This window comes from Gloeophyllum trabeum, assembly GCF_000344685.1.
Source record: "Gloeophyllum trabeum ATCC 11539 unplaced genomic scaffold GLOTRscaffold_00013, whole genome shotgun sequence".
NCBI lineage: Eukaryota > Fungi > Basidiomycota > Agaricomycetes > Gloeophyllales > Gloeophyllaceae > Gloeophyllum > Gloeophyllum trabeum.
Window position 1 is genome coordinate 426,949 of NW_006920422.1, and position 25,057 is coordinate 452,005.

General features: G+C 53.0%; 11 protein-coding genes and 1 non-coding gene across 12 annotated transcripts; 6 read left to right on the forward strand and 6 right to left on the reverse strand.

The window, feature by feature from the left end:
* Positions 1–5: 5 nt before the first annotated feature.
* On the forward strand, positions 6–494 carry GLOTRDRAFT_132239 (uncharacterized protein; the record flags this gene model as incomplete). Its single annotated transcript, XM_007871121.1, has 3 exons — positions 6–98; positions 151–326; positions 380–494. Coding segments are annotated over 3 exons (384 nt in total), but the record flags the coding sequence as incomplete, so codon positions are not given.
* A 523-nt stretch (positions 495–1,017) lies between these two features.
* Positions 1,018–2,207, forward strand: GLOTRDRAFT_112170 (uncharacterized protein). Its single transcript, XM_007871122.1, has 2 exons — positions 1,018–1,820; positions 1,907–2,207. The coding sequence occupies exons 1-2, from the start codon at positions 1,143–1,145 to the stop codon at positions 1,973–1,975; spliced, it is 747 nt and encodes a 248-aa protein (XP_007869313.1). The 5' UTR covers positions 1,018–1,142; the 3' UTR covers positions 1,976–2,207.
* Positions 2,208–2,292: 85 nt separating this feature from the next.
* On the reverse strand, positions 2,293–2,377 carry GLOTRDRAFT_t109. The gene has a single exon. It is a non-coding gene; the product is annotated as a tRNA-Val (tRNA).
* A 1,074-nt stretch (positions 2,378–3,451) lies between these two features.
* Positions 3,452–4,765, forward strand: GLOTRDRAFT_132241 (uncharacterized protein; the record flags this gene model as incomplete). Its single annotated transcript, XM_007871123.1, has 5 exons — positions 3,452–3,647; positions 3,696–3,706; positions 3,760–3,861; positions 3,916–4,029; positions 4,079–4,765. The coding sequence occupies 5 exons, from the start codon at positions 3,452–3,454 to the stop codon at positions 4,763–4,765; spliced, it is 1,110 nt and encodes a 369-aa protein (XP_007869314.1).
* A 96-nt stretch (positions 4,766–4,861) lies between these two features.
* Positions 4,862–6,191, reverse strand: GLOTRDRAFT_132242 (kinase-like protein; the record flags this gene model as incomplete). Its single annotated transcript, XM_007871124.1, has 4 exons — positions 4,862–5,671; positions 5,727–5,840; positions 5,887–5,994; positions 6,042–6,191. The coding sequence occupies 4 exons, from the start codon at positions 6,189–6,191 to the stop codon at positions 4,862–4,864; spliced, it is 1,182 nt and encodes a 393-aa protein (XP_007869315.1).
* A 466-nt stretch (positions 6,192–6,657) lies between these two features.
* GLOTRDRAFT_80297 (DUF155-domain-containing protein) lies at positions 6,658–8,701 on the reverse strand. The gene is made up of 7 exons (XM_007871125.1): positions 8,202–8,701; positions 7,661–8,140; positions 7,562–7,607; positions 7,148–7,512; positions 7,030–7,094; positions 6,944–6,974; positions 6,658–6,891 (listed from the first exon to the last, which is right to left on the reverse strand). The coding sequence occupies exons 1-7, from the start codon at positions 8,649–8,651 to the stop codon at positions 6,751–6,753; spliced, it is 1,578 nt and encodes a 525-aa protein (XP_007869316.1). The 5' UTR covers positions 8,652–8,701; the 3' UTR covers positions 6,658–6,750.
* Positions 8,702–8,753: 52 nt separating this feature from the next.
* GLOTRDRAFT_80300 (TPT-domain-containing protein) lies at positions 8,754–10,688 on the reverse strand. The gene is made up of 8 exons (XM_007871126.1): positions 10,567–10,688; positions 10,464–10,491; positions 10,035–10,411; positions 9,795–9,977; positions 9,570–9,740; positions 9,359–9,512; positions 9,181–9,302; positions 8,754–9,122 (listed from the first exon to the last, which is right to left on the reverse strand). Exons 3-8 carry the CDS (start codon positions 10,338–10,340, stop codon positions 9,000–9,002), a joined length of 1,059 nt encoding a protein of 352 aa, XP_007869317.1. The 5' UTR covers positions 10,341–10,411; positions 10,464–10,491; positions 10,567–10,688; the 3' UTR covers positions 8,754–8,999.
* A 263-nt stretch (positions 10,689–10,951) lies between these two features.
* GLOTRDRAFT_140559 (LSM-domain-containing protein) lies at positions 10,952–11,897 on the reverse strand. Its single transcript, XM_007871127.1, has 5 exons — positions 11,795–11,897; positions 11,705–11,745; positions 11,526–11,653; positions 11,207–11,471; positions 10,952–11,142 (listed from the first exon to the last, which is right to left on the reverse strand). The coding sequence occupies exons 1-4, from the start codon at positions 11,820–11,822 to the stop codon at positions 11,381–11,383; spliced, it is 288 nt and encodes a 95-aa protein (XP_007869318.1). The 5' UTR covers positions 11,823–11,897; the 3' UTR covers positions 10,952–11,142; positions 11,207–11,380.
* A 114-nt stretch (positions 11,898–12,011) lies between these two features.
* On the forward strand, positions 12,012–15,931 carry GLOTRDRAFT_80305 (CPII coat sec24 protein). Its single transcript, XM_007871128.1, has 15 exons — positions 12,012–12,137; positions 12,197–12,228; positions 12,282–13,053; positions 13,101–13,312; positions 13,362–13,483; positions 13,535–13,738; positions 13,791–13,895; positions 13,948–14,071; positions 14,129–14,284; positions 14,340–14,510; positions 14,566–14,861; positions 14,927–15,064; positions 15,119–15,313; positions 15,380–15,598; positions 15,655–15,931. Exons 1-15 carry the CDS (start codon positions 12,091–12,093, stop codon positions 15,676–15,678), a joined length of 2,817 nt encoding a protein of 938 aa, XP_007869319.1. The 5' UTR covers positions 12,012–12,090; the 3' UTR covers positions 15,679–15,931.
* Positions 15,932–16,899: 968 nt separating this feature from the next.
* GLOTRDRAFT_80307 (uncharacterized protein) lies at positions 16,900–19,037 on the forward strand. Its single transcript, XM_007871129.1, has 6 exons — positions 16,900–17,099; positions 17,157–17,322; positions 17,402–17,802; positions 17,855–17,981; positions 18,031–18,669; positions 18,728–19,037. The coding sequence occupies exons 1-6, from the start codon at positions 16,981–16,983 to the stop codon at positions 18,797–18,799; spliced, it is 1,524 nt and encodes a 507-aa protein (XP_007869320.1). The 5' UTR covers positions 16,900–16,980; the 3' UTR covers positions 18,800–19,037.
* Positions 19,038–19,273: 236 nt separating this feature from the next.
* On the forward strand, positions 19,274–23,479 carry GLOTRDRAFT_140562 (vacuolar assembling/sorting protein VPS16; the record flags this gene model as incomplete). The annotated part of the gene is made up of 19 exons (XM_007871130.1): positions 19,274–19,418; positions 19,474–19,586; positions 19,641–19,896; positions 19,943–20,321; positions 20,374–20,468; positions 20,517–20,719; positions 20,775–20,902; positions 20,958–21,267; positions 21,327–21,435; positions 21,488–21,702; positions 21,756–21,836; positions 21,901–22,076; positions 22,130–22,387; positions 22,440–22,853; positions 22,913–23,036; positions 23,088–23,105; positions 23,155–23,247; positions 23,303–23,378; positions 23,442–23,479. 14 exons carry the CDS (start codon positions 19,274–19,276, stop codon positions 22,510–22,512), a joined length of 2,541 nt encoding a protein of 846 aa, XP_007869321.1. The 3' UTR covers positions 22,513–22,853; positions 22,913–23,036; positions 23,088–23,105; positions 23,155–23,247; positions 23,303–23,378; positions 23,442–23,479.
* Positions 23,017–24,581, reverse strand: GLOTRDRAFT_80314 (uncharacterized protein; the record flags this gene model as incomplete). Its single annotated transcript, XM_007871131.1, has 9 exons — positions 24,499–24,581; positions 24,278–24,430; positions 24,175–24,218; positions 23,900–24,118; positions 23,817–23,836; positions 23,555–23,765; positions 23,439–23,503; positions 23,303–23,375; positions 23,017–23,247 (listed from the first exon to the last, which is right to left on the reverse strand). The coding sequence occupies exons 6-9, from the start codon at positions 23,648–23,650 to the stop codon at positions 23,017–23,019; spliced, it is 465 nt and encodes a 154-aa protein (XP_007869322.1). The 5' UTR covers positions 23,651–23,765; positions 23,817–23,836; positions 23,900–24,118; positions 24,175–24,218; positions 24,278–24,430; positions 24,499–24,581.
* Between the last annotated feature and the right edge of the window lie 476 nt (positions 24,582–25,057).

Here is a 25,057-nt window from a genome sequence, read left to right on the forward strand (position 1 = left end):
CTGAGTACTTCAGCGAGAAGGTTGCTTTCAACGTCGGGGGCCGCCGCAAGTCAGGGTTTGGTATACCCTTGGTTACCATTGCTCTTGTTTTAACTGCCGTGAGTGTGTCTTTCGCGTGGTCTCACTGCTTCTAATACTGTTTGGCTTCAGGTCCAGTGTGCCCTGGATGAATGGGCCACAGGTCAGAGGAGTGGCGTCGAGTTCAGCGAGAAGACGTATGGACCTGTCTTTGAACACCACCTATCGAAGCTCGACACCCTTAAGGAGAAGATGGCTGATATGGAGATTGTTGAACGCATTCAGTCCCAGCTTCTGGATGGTGCTCGGTGGGTTTACATCAATATTTTATCCTGAGACAGTAACCAACCACGGAACATAGTGATTTTGCGAAGGTACCGGGTGAAGACTGCAAAGCATCATCGGGCTTTGATGAGACTGAGTTAGAGAACATGCGCAGGGAATGGGCGGCAGCAGTCGCAGGTGTAGAAAACTAGTTCCAGGGCTAACACGAGGGATATAGTATAGTCATGGATGTATCTCCTCAAATATCAAATTCTTTCATTGCTTATACCTGCCCTACGGTGTCTATCGAGTGATATGCATGCCTATACAGCCTCTGCTATGGTGGCTATTGCGGCTATGCATAGTGTCTATTGCAACTGTGGTACTATGTGCGGCTATACCGGAACGGACGTTCCTATGAGCCTATGTTACCTATCCAGCCTATAGATCGCTTTATAGGAACCCGCGTGTTTCCTGATGCAATACAGAGGAAATCTTGATGCGCGATTGCTGGAGCGGTATGGACGTTGGCTTTACAGAAAGAAATCTAGGATGTTCACTGTAACAGCAGCCAAAGCCTCCCAATCATATTGACCTACTGATGTGGGATGCATGAGGTACAGTAGTTCACCGAACTGATACCACTCCATGTTACACCGAAGGCCGGGGACGAAATGCCATTCTGTCAATGGGATGATCGGGTCCGTACCCTAACCTTACGCCCACGTTAGCATTTGGCGATCGCGAAGAACCACCTTCCACCTTTACACAACAATCATCGGCTTGCTCTTCAGAGTTCAGACGGTGTCTGTACTGTCCAGGCTGTCTGAACCGCCCGAGGCCGGTGCTTAAGTCTACCCATGGCGGCTACTGCAACTGCTGCCGCGAAAGCTGTCAAACGGTTTCGCGTAGAAAATCTACCTCGCCAACAGCTACGTGCAGCCGTGCAGACGAAACACACGAATGCTGAACGACCGATAGTCAAGGCGGCCAATCCATTCCTTCCCAGTCAAATTGCGTACAATGGGCATTGGGTCAAACCTCGGTACTCATTACGGCGGCAAAAAGAATTGGTGAAGAAAGCCAAGATGTCTGGGATGGTCGGGTTGCTTCCGCCTGGCCCCAAGCTCTCTGTCCAGGAGATTGAAGCCGCCAGACTTGCGCAGACCGTCTCTGCCAGGCCGGGCAAGCTCCAAGACTGGTGGTTGAGACCCGTCGAATGGTCTGCCGAGCCTGAAAGGACCAAACCTGCACCCAAGGTCGACACGCCGACGCAACCCATCTCGACGTTGTCCGTCTCTTCTGTCGATGAAGCGCAGCAGCAAGCCAAGGCGCGCCTGCGCCAGGAGCGTGCGGCCCTGCGGGTCAAGAGGAGAGAAATGGTCCAGGAGGCGAAGAAGTGTGGCTTAGTGGCAATGTACATCGGGAGGAAGCGGATGTTCAAGGGACACAAGTGGGAGAGGGTCTTGGCCGACAGGCGTCGCAAGCACCGTATTTTGATGAGGGACATGGCGAAGCGGGTACAGAAGTACAAATCGGTGCGTAGCAGTCCCTCCCAGCTTCTTCTGCAAGCGCCAGTCCTTCAAGTTGTAATAACGAGACTTACATTATGTTCATTTTCTAGTTCTACCGCAAGAGAAGGCCGAGCCCCCTCGCTGTCCCTCGGGCAAACAACCAGAAGCTCCCCTTCTAAGTCCTTCATGGCCGACTTTACACAATTCTGCTTGCCCCTGTATCTTATCCTGATCTTACGGCACTTGCTCAATATTAATGCAGTACTTGAGCGACAAACCTGGTATCATTTGCATTCACTTGCTAGGGTTGCAAGCCTACCTCGCGATCTGCTACTTAGTCCCGCTTCCACAATTGTACTGTTGCTTGTGTCTGTGGGACAGTCTCCTTAAGATATTACGTGACCACGTTATTCCCTACTGAAGGGATGGGATGCCTGAAGAGGCGAAAAATCTGAAGAGGTGAAAAAGTCCCCGTGGACGTTTTCAGTCAAAAGAATGAGCCGACCCAGGTTCGAACTGAGGACCGCCTGTGCACTTTTACAGTGTTAGACAGGCGTGATAACCAACTACACCATCGGCCCGATAAATGTGTGTTTATAGGCAAAGTTAGTTATTAAAAGCTGGATATGATGCTCATGAGTTCTCCCTTGGCCATTGGCCAACGTTAACCCTAGTAGGCAGACCGTAATTGCCTCCCTTATAAGGCAGTGGGAGAGCGATCGGCATATAACGCCCTTGACTCCACGATGCACAGTGCACACTGGCCCGGGAGCGTACTGGTAACTGATACCGTGAAGCTGGAAACAAAGCTATGTAAGGTAAGCTATGTGCCTGCACGGCGCTTCTCAATATCTGCAAATTTCTTCATCGTGACGACTTTGGCGTCTTTGAAGTCTGCGATGTGATTTGAGGGCGGCCCTCTACATATTCTCCCTCTCCGACGATGTCCTGCCTCCCCGCTTCTACGAACCAATCGAGAAGCTTGGGAGTCGTTGAGGCTGGTTTCAACCCTTCAAGCTTCAGAGTTATGCCAGTTTGCACTGAGCTTTTGGAATCCAAGAGAGACGTAAGGCGCTATGATAATGGACGATTCAGGTCCTTTCGACATACTGGTCTGATCGACGCGCCTGTGAGTTATGGGACGACTTTTATCTCGTCTTGTAACACGCAGGCACGTCGTTCTGACACGGATGCCTGCCGACCCTCTAATTCTCCTACTGGAAAGGGTAGCAGTGAGGTTGATACGATTGACTTTTGTGGAGCTGACTGGTCTTTCAAGGACCTTTGAGGACAAGCGAATAACCTCGACTGGAGAGCCTATATATCGGTGAGGAAGTAAAATTGTAAAGTGTTGCAGAGAAGTTATCGGGTCGCAATCATGAAGCACGACCCTGAGCTTGACGGTACGTTGCACAGTCCACAGTTTAACAGCATCCTCCGCGCTGACCATAAGAGTAGAGGTTGCATTGCGAATCGTAAGGTGAGACTCGCAACAACACGTGATTGAGTCCATTGACCACAGCGTAGCCTCAGCCACACGCGAAGGTTCCCGTGTCAGTGCCACATCTCGCTGCCTCTTAAACGAAGACAGTATCCACAGCCACCTTCGCTTTTCTAACCCTCTCAATCACCTTTACTATCTCTGCTGCTCTACCATGGTCGATCCTCTTCCTTTTGTCTGTGTCTTCAGTGATCATCGCAAGGACGATACCAAGTTTTGGACTTGGGCCCCCGGCCGGGAAGAACCACAGCCTCAGTTACTCGACTGGAACTTCAAAGTACCCAAATTGCTTTCAGCATTGCACGAGACCTTCAAGGTTCCACCCATAAGTTTCGCCCCCTTTCCCGCAGGTGATAGTTCCGTTGTTTTGAAGCAGGAACAACCTGACAGTTTTATAGGAGATTCAAATGTCCGTTATACTAGACATATGGAAAGCATGCCACATGCTAATCAGGCACGCAGGATTTCCTTGTCACGTTTATCGATAGACGTGAATATCTTGTAAAGTTACGGGGTAATGATAGCGGCGTCTCCGGCAGCAGTGAATACGACATCGGTTGTGAGGTACGTCTTCCCTACCTCCATCACAGGTGACGCCGGTACTATCTATAACCCAAGCAAGCGACCATCTCAATTGTACGAAGATACACAACCATTCCAGTGCGCTCGCCCGTCGGCTACAATCCGGATCTTCAAGGTGTCTTAAGCACGCCTATTTCAATCCAGGAGCATGTAAGGCAAAATTTCTGATATCTAATCATCGCTGATATATTTTTTCCAGCTTCCGACGGCCATTCCCTTACATCAGATGTGGCCGCGCATGAGCCCAGCACAGCGTGAAGCGACCATCGTGTCTATTGGGAATATCTGGGCCCAACTGCTGACTGTGCGGTACAAGACCATAGGCAGACTCTCGACAAGCCCTAGCGGGGACGTCCGCGTCGGCCCCGTACGTGTCGGAACCAGCAAAGGGGAACGCGGCCCTTTCCGTACAGTTAGAGAGTGGCTAGTCGCTTTGGCGCTGCGAGAGCTTCTCCCGGAATCGGAGGCTGGAATGACGCCGGAGCAAGAGCAACATATGGGCGTCGTTGCGGAAAGGCTGTCGAAAGGCTCTCCTATACTGGATCGTGGCGGGATTGTGTTATCCAACCTGAAATCCTGCGTCATAAACCACACCAAGCTGGACGCACATCACCTTCTGGTCGACACCGCCGATCCCACTGAGATCCTGGCCGTTGTAGGCTGGCAGCACGCCTATGTTGTGCCCTTGTTCTCTGTGGTGTTGCCCCCTCTCGAGCTGCCAGGATGTGACACCCCGACGACGACCAGGTACTCTCATCTCATGCTCAGGCAAATCATGGAGAAGATTCCTGCCTGGGCCCTCATGAACAGCGAGGAAGCCAGGGAGCTCCGTGACTTGTATCAGCTTGCAAAGCATAGCCATGACCGGAGCTCAAAAGGTTATTGATATCACGCTATCTGTACTTTCGCCTAGATATATCCTCTAACCAGCAAGATGTACAATACTGGACGGAACAGAGAATACAACGGAAGCCATTATGGTCTAGTAACGGCGATCTTCCGGTTCAGGCGTCTCCGAACGCCTGAACGCCTCACGACGAAGGCGCTCTTCATCGACTTGTAGAGACAACCGGGCAAGGGAAGCTACAGCGTCTTCAACCTTGCTGGGATTTACGCGCCTCTCCTGCGCTTCCCGAAGCAAGTTGCGCAACTCCCATCCGGGCTCCCGTCCGCCCGCATTCCAAGCGGAAACGCGGAGCCTGATGAGCTCGTATCCGAACGCGTGTAGCTCCTGCTTCTCGACCTCGTACATTTTCCAGGTACGCTCGAAGAACCGAGGTTGTATGGCCCACATGGGAGCTGTGCGCGCCCCTTCCCAATCGATGACGCCTGTAATCTCAGTAGGGAAGTCGGGGTTTACGAAGACATTGGTCAGGTTGAGGTCGACATGCTCCAATGCAATCTTTGAATGATCTGCGGCATCATCCAAAAGGTCCGCTTCCTCGATCTCCTTGATCACCTCTTTCATCCGTTCCAGGTCTTCCCCTTGCAGTGGACGGTCACGACCAACGTCGAGGTCTCCCTTAGCCACAGCAAGCAGCCAATCTTTCTGTGACCCGAATGGACCACATTTCTCGTCATCCGGAACGCTCCTGTCGATCTTGTCATGGGACGGGATCAGCGCCATTGGCCCAACAACGAAGGAGTCTTCCCCTTCCTCATAGAGGCTCCCAATCTTCGAGAATCGCTGCTTCAGAAGCTGCGCGAACACATTCGCCATGGCCAGTGTGAGCTTCCGGCGCAGCTCCTTGGACAGTGCCGGCCACATCAGGATAGCGGCGACACCGTGGACCTGAGTTGTCCTTGCATAAGCGCAACTGTTAGTCAAGGCTATGAGACAGACGCACCCGCTCCATCACCATCCATTCGCCGCCTACTTTGCCGTCTTTGTCTGGGTCATACGCCAGGACCTCCGGGACGGGGACCTTGGTATGTTTCCTAACGTATTTCATCGTCGCGATCTGGGCACGGTCAGTGGCACGCCAGTGGCATCGAAGTGGTATTTACCTCTGAGGTCATCTTGAAGGGGCATTTCTCTCCTGCGTATTTCCGAATTGTCGGATTCATGACTCGAACCACGACTTTTCGCCCCGATTCCAAAGTGGCTATATAAATCTGCAGGGCGATTAGATCCATGTATATGTGAGCTTGTCTACCCCTACCATATGATGAGGGGCTGTCAGCGGTAAGATGGAGCCTTTCCTCAAGGAAAGTACGGGCACACCATCGAAATGAGGCTTGAGCTCTTTACACTTCTCGGGCAGACGTTCGTTTAGTCGCTCGCGTAACGTCTCAATAGAAATTTCGGGCATCGTGGATGGGTCTCGAGCAAATGTCGCAAGACGGTAGTGTCGAGAGGTGATATATGTGGTCGCGAACAATGGTGTGGCACGGCGCGATTCCCGTGTCACGGGTGGCGACGATTTCGGAAGTGCCCGGAGTGAACAAAGGAACGTACCCTTTGTCCACGATACAGAATGAACTTCCAGCTTACATGTATCCAGTGTACCAGCGAATGTCCACAGAGCACGCGGCCATCTCGTTATCGCGTGATGCCAGGGAGCCACTGCGAAAGGACTGAGATTCCGACACTATGTCCCTTGATCATAAATGATGCCCGATGGACACAACTTCTCCGGATGTTGCAGGGAAAGACAAGCAAAATTATTGTATCGTATTGAGGATGAACGCACCAAAGGGCACCCTCACCGTCAAGAGAGGCCTAATGATAAGTGGCATCGACTTCACGACCAAGGGCCGCACGCTATCGGAAATCCATGGTTAAGCATGTATCATGCAAATGGTTATCACCAATGGGAGCAGTAGAGAATAGGTATAATATTAAGGGATACCTCCATGACGATTATGATCTTACACTTTCCCCGGCGACGAAGCCATCATCCTGTCCAAAGTCCGCAAAACATCGTCCCTCGAGAAGACTGCTGCTGCTGCTGCCTGTACGTGTTTCTTACTCGTTGTAGCATGCACTACGAGGCGAGCAAGGACCTCTCCCTGTACGAAGACATTAGTACCTACGGACACACCCAACCGTATGGATACGTACCAATTCAACCAGACAAGCGACTACAATTAACCTGACAATAGGTAGCAGTTAGGAGATATCAGTACATGCCGCAAAACGCGACGAACCAGATGATAATCCACGTTATACGCTCCATAGCGGAATTATTGAGGTGATTATGTATAGCATCCAACTGAAACGAGTGTCAGTATGCCTGACGCCTCACCTACATCAGCCGCAACGTACCAGGTCACTCGCAACGCCGAGTTTCTCGTTCAGCACCTCCACGCGCGACTCCACCTCCATATACTCTCTAACGCTTTCGTACAGCTCGCCCAAGGTTGCCTCGTCCCAGAACAGCTCGGGCACGTCTAGGATGTTGCCTATCAAGTTCACGTCCCTTTTCAGCTTGAACAGCCGGCCTGTCAGCTTGAGCGCTTCGGTCCTTCGCAGGGTGAGCACGCCCGAGGAGGCGAGCTGTCGCGGGATGGAGAGGGTGGTGGGTGCGGAGAGGACGCGGTGGGTGACCGACTCATAGTGGGCGAGGAGGGTGGACTGGGCAAGCGCATGCGAGATGGATATCTTCAGGAGATGGGAGGGAGATTTGAAAGCTTTTGTGGACGGTTAGCGTGTACACAATTGAAACCAAATGTAACCTACTAAAGAAGTCGTTGTATATTCTCGGATACACGATATTGGGATCGTGCTGCCTTTTGAGTGAGCCGTCCATGGTGGAGAATGAGCAATACCTGCACTCACAACATAGTGGAACTCCTCCACCTCCCAATCCTCCTCGTGGAACTTGCGAAGCATAACCCCCGCGTTCTCCACGTCTTCCAGGATGCCTCGTTCCTGGCTCTCCGACATTCCAAAGAACGCCACCACGCCGTACGAGAAAAATATCACCTCCGCGACGTTATCTTCAATAACGGGAGCCGAGACGGCTTGGGACCGCGCTCGAGGTGTGCCCCTACCATTCGCATCGTGTTCCGTTTCTGTCTCCGTTTCGGGTTCTGTCTCGGACGGTACGCTACGTGACAGCTTGGGCGAGCCTGACTGGATGTAGCCGTCCTGGTTCACTTCCGGGGACTGGGACGTGAAGTAGGTTCCCTGGTATCCGTTCTCCTCTGCCTCGGACATCCGGTGGAGGAGAGTCTGCGTGCCGGGAGACTTTGGCGGTGCTGAAGAGCGCAAATTCGAGTTGGGCCCGTAGCCCGGCAGTAGGGGGAGGTGATACATCTGCAAGAACATGCACTAAGCGTCTCATAACGCATATGGCTCATATTAGATACCCACTCACCACATACATCGCCTCATCATACACCCTCGGCGTGACATTATGCTCCCTCTTCAAGAAGCTCGCTAGGAGCTTCATCTTGAACCCGTCCGCGACGCAGTATACAGTCAACCGCTTGAACCCCGCCTTCTTGCGCTGGTCCTTGCTCATGCGCTCGCCCGCGTTCTTGTAGTCGCGCACGACGACGCCCGTGTCCGTCTCGTACCCGAGCGTCGTGTCATCTTCGACGTCCGCGCCGGGCAGCGGCTTCGTCTGCGGCGCGCTCGGCAGCACCACGAGCTTCTGCGACGTCTTGGACGTGCGCTGCGCCTTGGGCGCGACCGTCGTCGGCAGCGTCGACAGCGACGGGCGCCGCGTCGGCTTTGCGGGCGCGTGCGGCCTCGTGTGTCTGCGCCCTGGCAGCGGCGCGGACGGCGTCCGTGTTATCTTGGGCAGTGGCATCGGTGTGGCCATCGTGCAGGCTCGCAAGTGCTCGCAGCTTGAAAGCTAAGCTTGTGGTAAAGTGTGGCAAGAAGAACGTGACTGGTCACTGACGTCAATAGCACATTCTGTAGGTCCATATGTACGCCACCGCATCGACATTGCACTGGACAGTAGACTACAAGACACTATTCTCTATAATCCTTTGTATACATATGCAGCTCTAAAACCAAGACTAATATAGAGGTAGTATCTCGACATCGTCATCGTCATTCCCAGACCCCAGTCATAGTAATAAACAAGACGTATAGGTAGGGAACGCTACTAGTGTCCAAAACACCGAGAACCAGAGAGAGAGGGAGAAAAGGCAAGCCGGCGGAGTTACTTGCCACCTGATGTCTTGAAGAGCACGAGGCCACCCAGGGCTATTGTGTAGCCGAGGACTTGCAGGGGAGTGATTTGGGAGCCGAAGATGAGGACGGATCCGCTGATCAGGAGGATGTCCTGGAGAAGACGGCCACCCTTAGTTGCCTGGACGATGCGTGAGATAAAAGAGACATACCTTGAACACACCAGCCAGCGTCAGAACCAATCCGCTGCCGGCTCCGACGAGAAAGACGGCGGCGATGTTAAGCAGGAACGCGACCGCGGCATTGGAGAAAAGAATAAGAGGACCGACGCGCGCTAGAAGTGGACGTCATCAGTCAATAAAGCCATAGCCTTAACATGAGATAACCCACCTAGCTCATAGAAAGGAGCCAATCCCTCGGTGAATGGTATCACCAAAAGATTGATCATGGCGCACACAGGCGCGTAGTAGTGCAGGGACACCAGGGGATCCATCTTCATACCGTGCAGGAGGATCTGGATCATCACTAGGCGAGAAGCCTCGAACTATAGGAGCACCTCGTCAGCACGCTTCTCAGGCGAACACGAGAAGTTGAGACTTACGACGACTGCCAGTGCCTGGACGATAAAACCTAGTAGGTTAAAGTGAAGCTCGCCGTGCGAAGCCAGGGCGACACCTGACGAGATCATGAATACGATGACGCCGAGCTTCCTATTCGGCTCTTGAATACGGAATGTCCATGAAATGAGGAGGATGGCTACGGGCACGAAGGCCTACCAACAAGTTTAGTATTGGAACCAACAGTGGACATTAACGAAGCCACTCGCCTTAAGCATTTGGATGTAAGCGACACTCAGGTAAAGATAGGCAGTGTTGCTCAGGATCAAACTGGCGCTAAAGAGGATGCCGATCGGGAGTATAGACCGGACGAACAATTCCTTGGTCATGTTCACATCTTTGGCTCCATCAACAAGATGCGTCGTGCGCTGCAATATCCGTGTGCCTATCGCCTGTGCCGAACACCTCAGCCCCCGTCAATAATCTGAGACACCCAGGGCGGAACTCACGGCGAAGGTCAAGTGCCACGTTACCAGGAACACTGGGTACCTGAACTGCAGCGTATTGTAGAGGTAGTTGTTGTAGATGATGACCGACGACGAGAGGACAATCCATATAGGAATAATCATCGCCGCCGACATCTTCGGCTTGTTGGCAGGGGCAGGTTGCCTCGCTGAGACCGGCGATGGCAGGGGCTCATCCTTTGCGTCGTACGGCTCCTTTGCTTCCAGGTGGAGAGAACTATTGCGAGAGCCGCTCGAGGCGCTCTCGGAGTCGTCCAGGTGCAGCTGTTCGAGATCCTTTTCTGTCGACATGAGGTGTGTGATGGCGAAGTCGTAACCGAAAGTGAAGCGAAATTCAAGTTAAAAGACACAAATTCTAAAGGCTGGAAGACCGTTAGCGGATTTGACGGAAAGCAAGAGGGGTAAAACGCTTACAGCGAATATATAGGCGGCTAGAGCGATTCTGGCGGGTATAGATCAGGAATGAAGGGGATGAGCGAAGCGCCGTGTAGACACCCAGAATAGGCAGCTTGCTCACGTTTTCGGCACGAGTGACACGAATTTAATCTGGCTAGCGCTGGTCTCAAGTACAAAGCAAGAGTAAGGACTGGATGTTTCGTACGGAGAAATAACACAGGAGGTTGCAGGAGTTGCAAGAAGATAAAATTAATGGAACTTGCAGAGAAGATGTGGTTGGTAAGGGGGTGTACTCTGTTATAACCATTTTGGAGCCCCATATCAATCATATTATTTGATTGCCAGAGTACTTTCGCGGCCGGCGTACGATACCCGTCTACAGTCCACTTACGTCTTTCCCCAACGAACTGAAGGGCTTGTAGAGCACGACATCGGGACAGGTGACGATCTCGTACCAAGCATGTTTGCGAGAGGACGGACGGGAAGTGTCAGACGTCATGTCTGTACTCGACTCACGCATGCGGAGAATTGGATCAGCTATTTCTGACCATGTCGTATTACATTCCTGTTCCTCTGAGATAATAATCAAGGACGACGTGGCCCCGCGCCATATGCCTCATCTACTCCAGTGGAAGCAGCCGTTCAACTTGGAAGACGATGACCCCAGCAACAACAGTGAGCGCCGGAGTCTTATAATCTCAATAGTAGAGGAAGATCAGCAACAAGTTATGAACACTTGCATGTATTATAAGCTTACATACATTCATTCGGACATGCCTCCCATATCCTGGTATGGTGTAACATAAGACCGCACGGACCGGGCAGGACGATGAGAGGCGAAGACCGACTAGACTAGAGACGGCCGATGCACGAATTCCAGAGGAGGGCTGTCTCATAGGGTTCCCCTCGCGGAATAAGAAAACCATTGCACAGGCCTAATAGTGGATGGGGGGGATCGGATCGGCGCGAATGGTAGATAGGTCGACTGAACGGTCTTTTTCTTCGTCAAGCTCGCCTATCAGAATGCTGAAGACATATTAGCGAGTGCCATATCTATGAACAAGGATCGGTAGGACGCACATCTGGTCACCCTTGACTAAATAAAGGCCCAAAGGGATCTCCTCCACGCCCTCGTCAGCGCTGTATACGCGCTCTTTTGAGTCGGATAGGACAACGTTAGACTTCTGGTCAAAGCCAACCATCGTTCCCTGTGATATGTCAATATCACCGTTATCCTAAGGTACAACTGGTAGACACACAACTATAGCGCGTCCATCCTGAAGAACAAGGAGAACAAGACCTTCAAGACGTCTTAGAACCAGGCAAGATGCGACAAAGGCACCACTCACGATCGACATAGCCCTGCAGGCTGGACATTCTCTGTCCACCGACGTGTATGGCGTTCTAACCGTCGTCGATGTTCGTCCTTGAAAGGTCGACGTTACTTGCAACGCTGAAGAGGGTGGCAGCAGGCCACGGCCGAAAGGGGACAAGACGTTGACCCCGGGAAGTGCCATGATATCCTCGCCCGCCAACCACGACCGTGACGTGGAATTCGCCCTAAATACTGGCAAATACTGATCCTGGCGTGTGGTGTCGTGGCCGTAAGGCATAATATCCAGACTTCACAAACACTCCCAGCGCAATGGCTTCTCCGGTGCAGCAGCTGCCACCAGGCTGGGCAGCAGAATGGTGAGCAGCAGCAGTTGTGAGTTGTGCAGAAGTGTACGGGTCATCTGATTCTCGCGAAGGGACGCGACGCACCAGCGTTACCTTTTCATCGGTGAGTACATCCTTCTTCGCGTGAAAGGAATGTAATATAGAACCGGTTTGCAGAGACGGCGACGGGGAAGGCGCAATGGGAGCACCCGCTGCAGGCACCAGTCCCCCCCATGGACCCGCGATCTGCGTCTGTTTCACCCCCTCCTGTCGGCGTAGCTCACCACGGGAAACGGCGTCAATACGCAGCAGGACAGACTCAGGCGTACTATGGCGGGGACACGCTGGCCGCGGCGGACCCTTACGGCGGAGCCGCCGCCCCCCAGCCTCTGCAGCCCGCAGCCGCGGCACCACAGCAACTCTTTACGCCTGGCCTGGCGCAGGATAATCAGTTCGCGGCACAGCAGCAGCAGGCGCAGCCCTCGTACTTCGCGCCGCCCCAGGACTACGCGAATGGCCCCGCGTACGGCCAGCAACCGCCGCAGGCCCCCGTCAACGCACTCGCGGACCAGTTCGGCCATATGAACATCCAGGGCGGGCAGAAGCCGTTTCAGCTGTACACCACCAATCTCCTCACGTCCCCGCCCGACCCCCGCGAGCTCTACCGGCCCCCACCTGAGATCCGCCTGCCCCCCGGTGCGTGCATCACGCAGTCCCCTTTTGCTCAGGCCGATCCATCGTATCAGCGGTCCACGCTCAACGCTATCCCCACCACACATTCCCTGTTGAACAAGTCGAAAATACCACTTGCCCTCATTCTCACACCGTACCGCTCTGTAAAGGATGGCGACGAGCCAGTCCCGGTGGTAACAGATACTGTTATCGCGCGGTGCCGACGATGCCGTGCGTACATCAACCCCTATGTAACATTCATAGATGGCGGCAACCGGTGAGTACTCGTTCATCAAGTTTGGGCACGTATCTAATTCGACGTAGCTGGCGGTGCTGCGTGTGTGGGATGTCGAATGAGCTGCCGCAGCTGTTCGACTGGGATGCAGTACGGAATCAGCCAGGGGATAGGTGGGCGCGGGCGGAGCTCAACCATTCCGTGGTCGAGTTCGTTGCGCCGACGGAGTACATGGTCCGGCCTCCTCAGCCTGCCGTGTACATGTTCTTGATCGATGTCAGTCACGCCGCCGTCCAGTCAGGTGCGTGCAGTAGTCTTGATAAGTGATTCACCTTCAATGGCTGGTTCAGGAATGGTTGCTACCGCTACTCGTACGATCTTGGAGAACCTCGACCGTATTCCGAACGAGGACCAGCGGACAAAGGTTGCTATTATCGCCTTTGATGTGTCTTTGTATTTCTTCTCCATGACTGTAAGTTGCCCTTTAGTCCTGATATGGCATTCAACTATAGCCTCTCTATAGCCTGGATCGTCGGATTGTTCAATGCTCGTTGTCTCCGACGTCGACGACGTCTTCCTGCCTAAGCCCACCGATCTCTTGGTGAACCTGTCGGAATCCCGGCCCGCTTTAGAAGCATTACTCGGCAGGATCAACGACATGTTCCAGGACAACCACATTATAGGAAGTGCATTGGGACCAGCTTTGCAAGCTGGTTTCAAGCTGATGGTGAGCCTATATCATTTTCGTTGAATTGTGGATTCACCAATACCGCCGCAAGTCACCTATCGGCGGGGAAATCGTGGTTCTGTCTTCAAGTCTCCCAAGTGTAGGCGCGGGTGCACTGAAGAACCGCGAAGACCCGAAAGCCTTGGGCACGTCAAAGGTGAATGCAAATGGGATGACTGCTATAACCGTCCTGACCAGTTTCGCCGAAGGAATCACAACTACTACAAGCGGCGTCTCCGTTCTACAAGACTTTCGCTATAGAATGCTCCAGAGCGCAGGTATCAGTCACCATGTTCCTCTTCAGCTCTACATATCAGGATGTTGCAACACTCGGTAACCATTGTTTCTTATATGAAATGAAACCCTGAGGTTAACGCTATTTGTGTGCAGCTTGTCTTCCTCATTACACTTCAGGCCAGACATACTTTTACCCTGCCTTCAACGCCAGCCGGACCGAAGATGCGGTCAAGTTTGCCCATGAGTTTGGCGAGGTGCTGGCTATGCCTATCATGCTGGAGACCATCATGCGGGTGCGCGCCTCGAAAGGTGAGCTTATGCCAGCAATTGCAAAGCCCGAGCTAAATTGAGATGGTAATACCAGGGTTACGGATGTCATCCTTCCACGGAAACTTCTTCGTCAGGTCCACTGACCTTCTGGCTATGCCGGTTGTTCCTCAAGACCAGTCGTACGCCGTGGAGGTACAGATCGAAGATACTATCACCGCGCCATTCGTCGTATTCCAGACCGCGGTTTTGCATACAACATGCTTTGGTGAGTACAAGGTAGCCGGGTATGACCGTCGAATCTAATTTAATTAACCATCGAGGGGAACGTCGGATTCGCGTTATCACGTCGGCCCTTCCCACGACAAACAACCTCTCTGAGGTGTTTGCATCCGCCGACCAAGTGGCGCTTGCGACCCTCCTCGCCAACAAGGCTGTCGAGAGGTCCTTGACGCATAAACTTGAAGACGCTCGGGAGGCTCTCTTCTCGAAGATGGTGGAGATCCTGTCTTCGTACAAGAGCAGCATGACCGCCGCAGGCGCGGGAGCGAGCGCGCAATTGGCTATCTGTGACAATTTGAAGATGCTTCCTGTGCTCGTTCTTGGCCTTCTGAAGAACGTACGTCTTTGTCTCCTCGGTGGGCATAGCGACGTGCCAGATTAACCTCACTTTCGTATCTGTAGGTTGGCATCCGTCAGAGCGCCCAGATCCCGCCGGATCTGCGGGCATACGCTCAGGCTCTTCTCACGACTTTGCCATCGCAGCGGTTGATACCTTACATATATCCTAACTTCTATTCATTACATAATATGCCGCCAGAGGTGAGGTGTTACCTAGGGATCTGCCGTTGTAACAGAGACTGATCGAATGTGTAGTGCGGGACTATTGGGGAGCAAGGCATTATTATGCCTCCGCCCCTTCCGTTGACTTCAGAGAGACTAGAGCGGCATGGTTTATTCTTGATTGAAGATGGGCAGACTATCTTCCTCTGGGTCGGGAGAGACGCTGTCCCGCAATTGATTATCGATGTCTTCAACCTACCGAACTACGAGACGCTTCGGGGAGGGAAGGTATGATCGTCTCTTTGTAACGTGCACCCTTCAGCGTCGATGCTGATGGGTCCCGTTTCTGTTCAGACTACCTTGCCCATCCTTGACAATCCCTTCTCGCAACGGGTCAATGCTATTATCGAGAAGACTCGGGAGATGCGGCGCGGTCCTTATTATCAACAATTATACGTGGTGAAGGAAGATGGCGAGCCGCCACTCAGATTATGGGCTTTGAGCTGCCTCATCCAGGATCGCGCTGATGTACTACCAAGCTACCAGCAGTTCATCTCGCAATTGAAGGACAAGGTGAACCCCTCACGTTGTTGTCTTCAGGGATCCATGTATTGACTTTGCACCCATAGGTCAACGGTGCTGGAAGTTACTGAGGGTAAAAAAGGGACAAATGCGTTGTCGTTGCCTGGACTGTGGGACATTCAGTTTCTCCTTGTTTTTGCATCGCTCTGTGTGATTATGAAAGAGCTTCATGTGACTGGCCAAAGTGTTCCCAGGTGTGAGGATAGCTGTCAAGCAGGCTCTGATCTGTATTGGACCAAGACTATGCATTCCGGGCTCTCTTCAAGGACCCTGATAGGTTCCGGGTACGAACTCTGTTTGATGGGTCTCCCTCTGATATCAGCGCAAACATGGTGCCTCCCGTACACGATCTATGTATCTGCGCGCATGACTGATGGCGCCTCCAAAATCTCAGACGTGGGTGCCCACCCTCTCCGTAATTTCTCTGCATTGGACCGCAGACTCTTCACGCAGATGCACATTCCCGGTGAAGCTCGTCGAGGCTGAATGTCTATGTCATGACAGGTCTCTAGCAGGCCCTTACTCGGCGCATACCATGTACTACTTCGAATTGAAGTAGCCTTCGAGGACCGTCGGTACCAGTGCTTTCTGATATCCTCCAATCAGAAATGATATCTGGAACAGAAGGAGTGGGTCGGGGTGTACCTGAGCTCCTACTTGAGCTCGCTCTAGACCCGACGCACTGCGAACCGAGCGTCAGTCCCGCCCGGGTGTGATTGGTTTACGCCCAGTCGCCCAGCAAGGCACGGAGGTCTGCTGAACTTGAAGCTTGAAGGCTCATAGACCCGATCAAGACCCGGTACCTACGCCGTCCGTGGTGTCGTCACTCTTACGGGTCGTCACTCTTACGGGTCGCCTTGGGGATTGTCTCCCGAGGTTGACCTTGCTTGACCTGTCTAAATTAACAGAGTAGGTCGTGTTCGTAACCCAACAGATTGTGTATTTGCCATCTCGTGCATAATTTATCGCGAGAGGACATTTACATATAGAGGCGTAGGCTCCTATCCTATATGAAACGCTTACGAAAGTCTTGCGAACGTCTGATCCTTGGGAAATAACAGGAATGTCCGGCAAACGGCGATTTACGCCGTTACCGAGGAAGGCGCTCGTTCAGGTCGGTTATCGTTATGCGAACCAGGTTAGTGCGCCAGGGTGCTTCTTCTTCCTTCCGCACGAATGAGGGATTTGCTAGAAATGATGTTCCTTTTGTTGTCGCGTAGGCTATCTCATATAAGTCCCCGGCGAGCGAGGCAATATCCTTTCCTCACCCGGCGAGGTCGAACCTAGCACCTTGGGACTTCATCCTTCTACTCCTTGTATTAGTCCTTACTTCAATTCCTTCCTGCCCAAAGAAACGTCCTTCCTTTGAAAATATGACCCCTAGACCCCGCCTCCGCCTCGACGCTGGGGAGCCAGCGCCGCCACCCTCGAGCTTTCCGAGCGCGTCCGCTTTAGCTGAGGGCCCTAGCTATCCCCACACGTCTACTTTCCGGTATAGTCCCTTTTACGCGCTCTTCTAGCCTGCAGAGGGAGGCTGATAGCGGTTCAGGTCGCTGCAGATAGAGATTAGTATACGCAGTCTGTCCGTAAAGAGCGAACGAGTACCACATCAACAGCAGGCACGATCGCTGCCAGTATTTGGGGACTCGGACAGAGTAACGGGGACGGTGGCGCTTGCACAGAGCTTCGCACAGACCGGACGGCTCACGATCACAGTGCGTTCTCTAATCTTCTCTGTCAAGCATGACAGATCGTGCCAGTATTGATGCTGACGCCTGATTGCCATTCGCGAAGCTTGAGGGTGCCTTCACGTATATTTCACCCGATGTTGGCGCATACGAGCCATCTTCGAAGGGACGACAACGCCATGTTTTTTATTCCTCATCACGAGTGGTACCATTATCAGGCGCTCTGGACAGTCCTCGGTCGGCTCTGAACATTCGCGACGCGTTCGTTGCGACAGTACGGCGGAGACCCAGTCTTCCCACTGTTGGTGGTTCTGACATGAAGGTGATCCCATTTAACTTTGAACTTCCCTCCCCAACGAGGCCCGGAGAGGAATTGCCCCCCACCTTCTCTTCCTCAGTGCTCATGGAAGGTGGTGTGCGGAGTCGGGCACAGGCTGAGAATGCGGAGGTTTCGTATCGAGTGGTCGCGCTGTGGGAAGCTATGGATCATTCGGAGGATCGAAGTCTGTGAGTCATTTGTATCTGACGCCTCGTCACAGTGGTTGACGACCATGATAAGCTTGGAAGCACCTATCATCGTGCACCCAGACACGGAATTCTCTTCGCTAGATGGTCTAGCGTATGAACCTGAGTCCTGGGTAGAAATTCCATTGAAGTCCGAGCGATCTATACCTTTCCAGTGCGCGGTAGGTAGTGCAAACATTATCTCTCTCTTGTAAAGCTGACATACAGTAGATAACCCTTCCAAGTCCCGCCGTCTTCCCCCGCACCGCGTCCCTCCCATTCTTTGTAGTCTTCACTACCACCCCTCGGTCATCAACCCTCGCTCGAGAAATCGCGTCAGACGCCACCATCACAGTCTCCCTCCTCCGCAACGTCCACATCAATGCATCCCCCTTCGGCCTGCCAACCCCTCCGCCATCGCCTCCGACCACGGAAGAGTCTGACGCCCAATCCCCCGCCAGCACGTCGAGCAGACTCCTGAAACGTATGGTCAGGAACAACACCCCCCCTGTGGTGCCCGTCATGCGCAACAGCCGCGCGCTGGATATCAACATCCGGCCCCGCGTACGCTCGCGCTCACGTTCCCTAACGCGCACCTTGTCGCGCTCGTCCATCAACGAGTTCAAAGACAAGCCCCTTCCGCGTGCGCCGCCGCCGCACACTCCTGCGACGGTCTTCTCTGAGAGCCGCACGCTGCAGACGGAGGTGTGCGTCGGGTTCCCGAAGAGGCCAAGGGTGAAGCAGGACAACGGGCGGGGCCACCCGAAGTTGGAGGTCTACGAAAAACTGCCGGATGGGTTGTACAAGGGCAAGATACACCTGTATAAAGGTATGATCCCTGGCATAGACTGGTCTGGGTTAACGGTAAAAGTGAGTTGAAGAAACAGTATTTGGTCTGCTTTTGCTGAATGATTTCTTTGTTTTGTAGTATTACTTGGAAGTCTCTGTACTATTTGGACAGGATGACCTGCGCGCGCGGGTTCCGATTAGACTGTACTAGCTTTTGTCCTCCTCTCGGAGAACCCGGAGTCGTTCCTCGCTGTTCATATTACCTTCTCGACAGCCCATGGGCTAGGGCTGCATCATTTTCATTGGACTCTTACAGTAATCCCTCGCATCCTCTGCATGTTAATGACGCGTCACGATCTCTCGATGCTCTACACTCATTTGCATTAACCCTCTTTTATACTGTTACGTGGCTGTGGAATTGCTGTCAATATACTGCACTTGTGGTTCGCATCATAGTTAAGATTTCGAGTCCAAGGTTCTTTTGGATCAGGTCTTCGTCTCTATTCATTCCTTTCAATCTCACATACATCCGGCGCGTATGGTTCGCTGCCCGATCAAGTAAGTCGCACGGGCGTTCAGAGCCACAATATTGTGGCTTGTGGCGGTGCAACAGGCTAATACGCGCGGCTTCTGTTGCCACAAACGACACGGTCTGTGCTGGAGGTCTGCATGAACACTGTTTGCCATGCCAGATCATCCAACGGCGTCATGGCAGGCGATGCAAGACGCCAATGTCTTTTACAGGCGACAGCAGATCTACTCTATTCCCGGAAAGCTACCTAACTTGGACGATTACAAGGTAGCCGCATGCCGCTATGGTGGTCCTCTAGGTTATACCTCTCGTCTTCAGTGTTAATACACGTCGTTAATTATCCGCATGCTCAGCCTTGATGAGGGATAATGACAAGTTGGTCGCGCTGGGTCGTGCCACGCCTGTATTCGCAAAGGCGCAGATTCAGGTGTTCTCGCCCGCGGGAGAAGGCTTGCTGATCTTCAGTGTGTGTGTGACGCGTCTCTTGCCGCCTTTCATCGTATGCTTACATGACTATCAGTGGGAACAAGCCAGGATCGTGCGCTTTGGGTGGACGGGAGACGAGAGGCTGGTCGTACTAAATGAAGAGGGCGTCTATCGGATCTACGACTTACAAGGCGAGTACGAACAGTATTCGCTGGGGTCAGAGGTCGCGGAAATAGGGGTGGAGGATGCGAAGATACATGACAATGGTCTCGTTGCTCTCACGAACTCTTTGACATTCCTCGAGGTCAGAGGCTGGTCGGGAGGAAAGCCTGTGACTCTAGCAAATCCTGGTGAGCCAGTTACCACTATCTATCGTCTTCTTCCCAACCCTTTCAGGCCTATCCCAGCCGCCGAGCTCATGGACCATCATCCCCCCCGAGCTCACCATCTCGCGGCATGTCGAAGTCCTCTTGTCCGTCGAATCCACGATCTACACCGTCGACAACCTCGAGAACACCGACCAGCGCATATCTCGTGGGCCGTTCACCCACATGGCCTCTTCTCCGAACGGCAAGTCGCTCGCGCTGCTCACCTTCGCAGGGCTGCTGCTCGTCGTCTCGGCCGATTTCCAGCGGAACCTCGCCGAGTTCGACACGACGAATGTCCCCGGCGCGGAGGGGTCGGTACGCCAGGTGGAGTGGTGCGGAAACGATGCTATCCTTGTTACGTGGGACAACCTGGCTCTGATGGTCGGGCCTTTTGGTGATACCTTACAGTATGTCGTCTAAGTAGCACAGCTCATGTTCAGGGCTTATCGTCATCCGCAGGTTCTTCTACTCCGGACCGACATTCGCCGTGACTGAAGTCGACGGGGTCCGCGTCGTCGGTCCGGACGTCTGTGACTTTATACAGAAGGTACCAGGTACGCACCCGCAACGTCTCTGAGCCACACAGCCTAAACCTGCGCCAGCATCGACTGTTTCTGTGTTTCGGCCGGGGTCTACATCGCCTTCGGCCATCTTGTACGACGCATGGGAGAACTTTGCAAAGCGCTCGCCGAAGGCAGACGAGAGCATCCGGAGCATACGCCCGGAACTAGGGCGTGCGGTGGATGAGTGTATCGATGCAGCGGGACAGGAGTGGGAGCCGTATTGGCAGCGCCGACTCCTCAATGTGAGTCGCTAACTGACCTTCTGGAGGGTCGATCGGATTAAGTAGAGTATGGCAGGCCGCGAAATTCGGGCGCAGTTTCTTGGACCTGTATGACCCGACCGACTTTATTAACATGGGCCAGTCACTCAAGGTCCTCAACGCCGTTCGGGACTATCAAATTGGCATACCCATCACGTATACACAGTGCGTCTGTCCTATCTCCTGTGCTAATTGTCAAAGTCCCAACCTAGGGTACTAGATACATCCACGCATCCCCGGCCCAACTCGTCTCCCGCCTCACAGCGCGCAATCTACACCTCCTCGCTCTCCGCATATCCACGTACCTCTCGCTGAAACCCGACCCCGTGCTCAAACACTGGGCGTGCGCGAAGATCCTGCGGTCGAAGCCGTCCGCGACAGGCTCCGGCAAGAACGCGGAGCTCACCGGGGACAGCGAGGTGTGCAGGATGATCGTGGACAAGTTCGAGAAGCTCGGAGGCGGCGGGGTGAGTTATGCGGATATTGCAAAGAAGGCGTGGGAGGTAGGGCGGACGAGTCTCGCCACGAAGGTAAGAAGGAGCTCCACATGTATGTGGCATGAACTGCTGCTAAGGCTCGTATCCATCAGCTGCTGGATTACGAGCCGCGGGCCTCGGACCAGGTCCCGTTGCTCCTCAGCATGAAAGAGGATCGGCTTGCCCTTGCGAAGGCTGTGGACAGCGGGGACCCAGATCTTGGTAAGGATATGGCATCATCATCGTTGCTCGACGTGCTCTGACATCTTCCTAGTCTATCATGTTTTACTGCATTTGCAGAAGAGCATGTCACTTGGCTCCTTCTTCCGTCTTTTAGAAGATGGTGGAGAGCAGCTAGCGCCTGCGACGCGATTGCTGCAAGTGTATGCACGAGAGCAGAACCGGGACATGCTCAGAGATTTCTATTACTCTGATGACCGACGAGTGGAGAGCGCAGTCCTTTTATTGGAGGAGGCATCGAATATGACTGTGAGTGGACATTGTTACTGCAGGATTCGGGGTCTCCTCTAAGTGCAGTGTAGGATCCTACAGCAAAAATTAATACGGTGAAAGCAGCTCAAAAGTTCTTCTCTGAGGATAAGGAGCGTGGCTTTGAGGCCAAGGTCGGCCGTCTTATTTCTCATGGTACTTGCACCGTATGTGCTAACCTGTTTGATATTATAATAGATGATGGATGAGAGCGTTCGTTTGCTAACGGCGCAACAGCAGTTGGAGAAGGACGCCGATGGCAAAATCCCCTTCTTCGGTCTTAGCGTGAACGAAACGATAAGGACATGCCTTCTGAACGGTATGTCGAAGAAAGCAGATAAGATCAAGTCGGACTTCAAGGTCCCTGACAAACGGTATGCATCAACGCGAACTGTATAGACAAAGTCATTCATAGACTTCGTCTCAGCTTCTGGTACATCAAGCTATACGCATTAACTGCTATGCGTGACTTCGAAGGCCTAGATGCGTTTGCGAAGTCCAAGCGTAGCCCTATCGGGTACGAGGCTTTCGTTCGCCATCTCGTCGAGAAGGGTCATCAGAAGGAAGCGGCCGGATACGTCGCTCGTTGTGATGCGAGCAAGCGTGTGGACCTTTATGTTCAATGTGGGGAATGGAGAATGGCCGGGAAGGAGTGCAAAGACAGAGGTGATAAGGCGAAGCTGGAGTAAGTGCAATACTTAAACCGGTCGATCCTGATGTTAACTTCGGAACCTCAGCCAACTTCGGAGGACGTGTCCTAACTCACTTATAGCAAGGGAGCTGGAGCAGATAGCAACTTCTATGAAGTAGTGCTTCGTCAAATCCCCCTGCTACCTTGATGCATAATCAGCTTGGGAGGCGCAGAGTCATGCGGACCTCCTCCATCTATATTATGAATGCCAATACGCTACGTAGTATCAAAAAAGTGATAACCCCGCTACACTAACTTTGAGTGCCCTGAGATCGTATCGACGTGCTAGTACGACCCTTCCAATTACGCCAGGATCGAGCGGGAATGGCGTCCTCGTCTCCATCCTCGCCCTCGTCGCCTTCGTCTTGCGCGGGTTCGTCATCAAAGGAATAAGGCAGAGGCACTTCCCTCGTAACGCGATACTGATCCATGTTACCGAGGTGTTCGTTCTCCAGACGATCTACCGAAGCATTGGGTCAGTATCATACTCTATGCTTGCCTTGACAGCAGACAACGCACAGAAATTCCATTGCCAACGTCTCAACATTTCCAGCGTGGCTCCGATGAATGTTCGCACCACGAAATTAGGCCCTCGAGCCGGGAGGTATAAGATCCAGATAAATCTAATCATGACGTTCGTGATCTGGGCAAAGAGTGAGTGTCGTTACAAGGGCACAACGGGTCCTACACGCACAATTGCAATGTAGTACATCTTGGAAACGTTCAGCGTTGCCGTTCTCTGGATGGTTTTCATCACGTACTGGTATATGATTCGAGTACAGAAGTTCCTCCCGGAGTAAGGGGTATCTAGTTCTAGGCGGCAAGCGCAACACAGACCAGTCCATGAGAAAGTCCTGGGCCTCAGCACGTCAGTGGTACATCCCTGTATCATAGGGCAAACAAAGGTACCCAGGCTGAAGCATAGGACGAGTATATCGTAGCCGCGAGACAATAAAGCGCGAAGCTTGCCCCAGAGCGAGCACTCCCTTTCGATGGATGTCCGGCTCATTAGTCGAAACGCGCACGCCTGCGAGAGCGAGCAGACTTGCCATGGTATCGCCAATTATAGTACATCCCATACATCACTATTCCAAAGCCGTATTTGCCACCCTTATGAACCAACATCAGCCCGGAAACCGGAGACATATTGGACAGACTTACGTTGATAAGATGGGTGATGAGCCGAGAGTCGTACCAACGCTTGACGCTCTGTACTAGACGGACAAACAAGGGTAGCGAAGCGAGAACGAATGGCATGGCCCAATTGCGAGGAGAGGCACAGCGTCCCCAAGCATCGTCGTATCCCTTGGCGTAGACGCAAACGACGAAATACAGGTTGGAAAGCGTCCATACGAGACTACAGAATTGATCGCTGCACGAAGACTGGATTAAAGGCCTCTTACGCAACAGCGTTGAAACGTACCCAAGCCAGAAATCCGTGAACTTGGAAACTCGTTAGATAATGGCAGCCGAATGCAAGCACATATCCCGCAGGACGACACGTACCTCTACTCGATGCGTCCCAGACGTCAGCAACCGACTGACGTTCCTAATGAGCCACCACCGCGACTTCTTGAATAGAAAAGGGAGCGGGTCAAACAGGGTCAGGGTTGCAAAGAGCAGCCATATGGCTGGGTATACAGTGGGCGACAGGTTCCCTGACCCGATCCGAGAGAAGGAGAGCCAGAACGCGTAGCAAAGCGTGCAGAATAATATCGCCGGGACCTGGCGTGAGCTGAATATCGGCGGGGGCTGAGGTGAGAAGGAAGTGTCTATCATACCTCGAAGTATTCGCGGTAGTCCAGTCGTGATCGAATTTCCAGCTCTGAAAATAAAAACCATATGAGACCACAGGATCATAAGGCAACGGGCATGGGCGCGCACCGAAGATAAACACGTAATTCACCCGTGCCCTCGACCACACTAGCAGGTTCAAGCCCACCAACAGCGCGAACACCACCGGAATCAAGAATATGCCATACACGAACAGCAGTGCGTCCCAGCCCACAATATCCTCCCTCACTTCCCTTTGGAAACCTGCCCCGAAATTAGTGAAACTTCCCATATGGTAGTATTAACTAGTACGAAAGTGCATGTGTGCTTACTTAGGTACAATCCCGAGATGAGCGCGTGAATCGCGAGCCCGATGGCCACGCCGGAGCGGAATGTGCTGAAGTGGTGGCTTTTCTGCCGGGAGCCCGTGCGCAGGCGCTCGAGCGCCTTTTTCTTGTCACCCCTCTCTATTTATGTTCAAGATTTGTGTCGTTGACGAGAGGCGTCGTTGACGTACCGAATCGTGCTGCAAAAAGTTCCTCCATTTCGCGCATCATGGCATCGACGGTTTTACCGCTCGAGGCGAATGCGCTAGGCTCCACCTTCGGTAGGTACGTGTTAGCTACGGTGAGGGGGGCCCAAAGTGGCTGCTTACCTTTTCTTCCATGTACGCTTGTTGGGCAGGAATCTAAGTGAGGTGTGTATGAGCAAAGAACCTGGGTGGATGGGTAGATGCATACCCGGGTGATCTTTTCGAATTTCTTGAGGGCTTTCCTGAAGCCGGTGAGGTTGAGGATCTAGGAGAGAGGACCATTCATCAGTTGTACGGGATGAGGGCATAGCAGCCGCACTTACTCGGTAGTTGTTCAGCACTTCCAGTCCACTACGGAA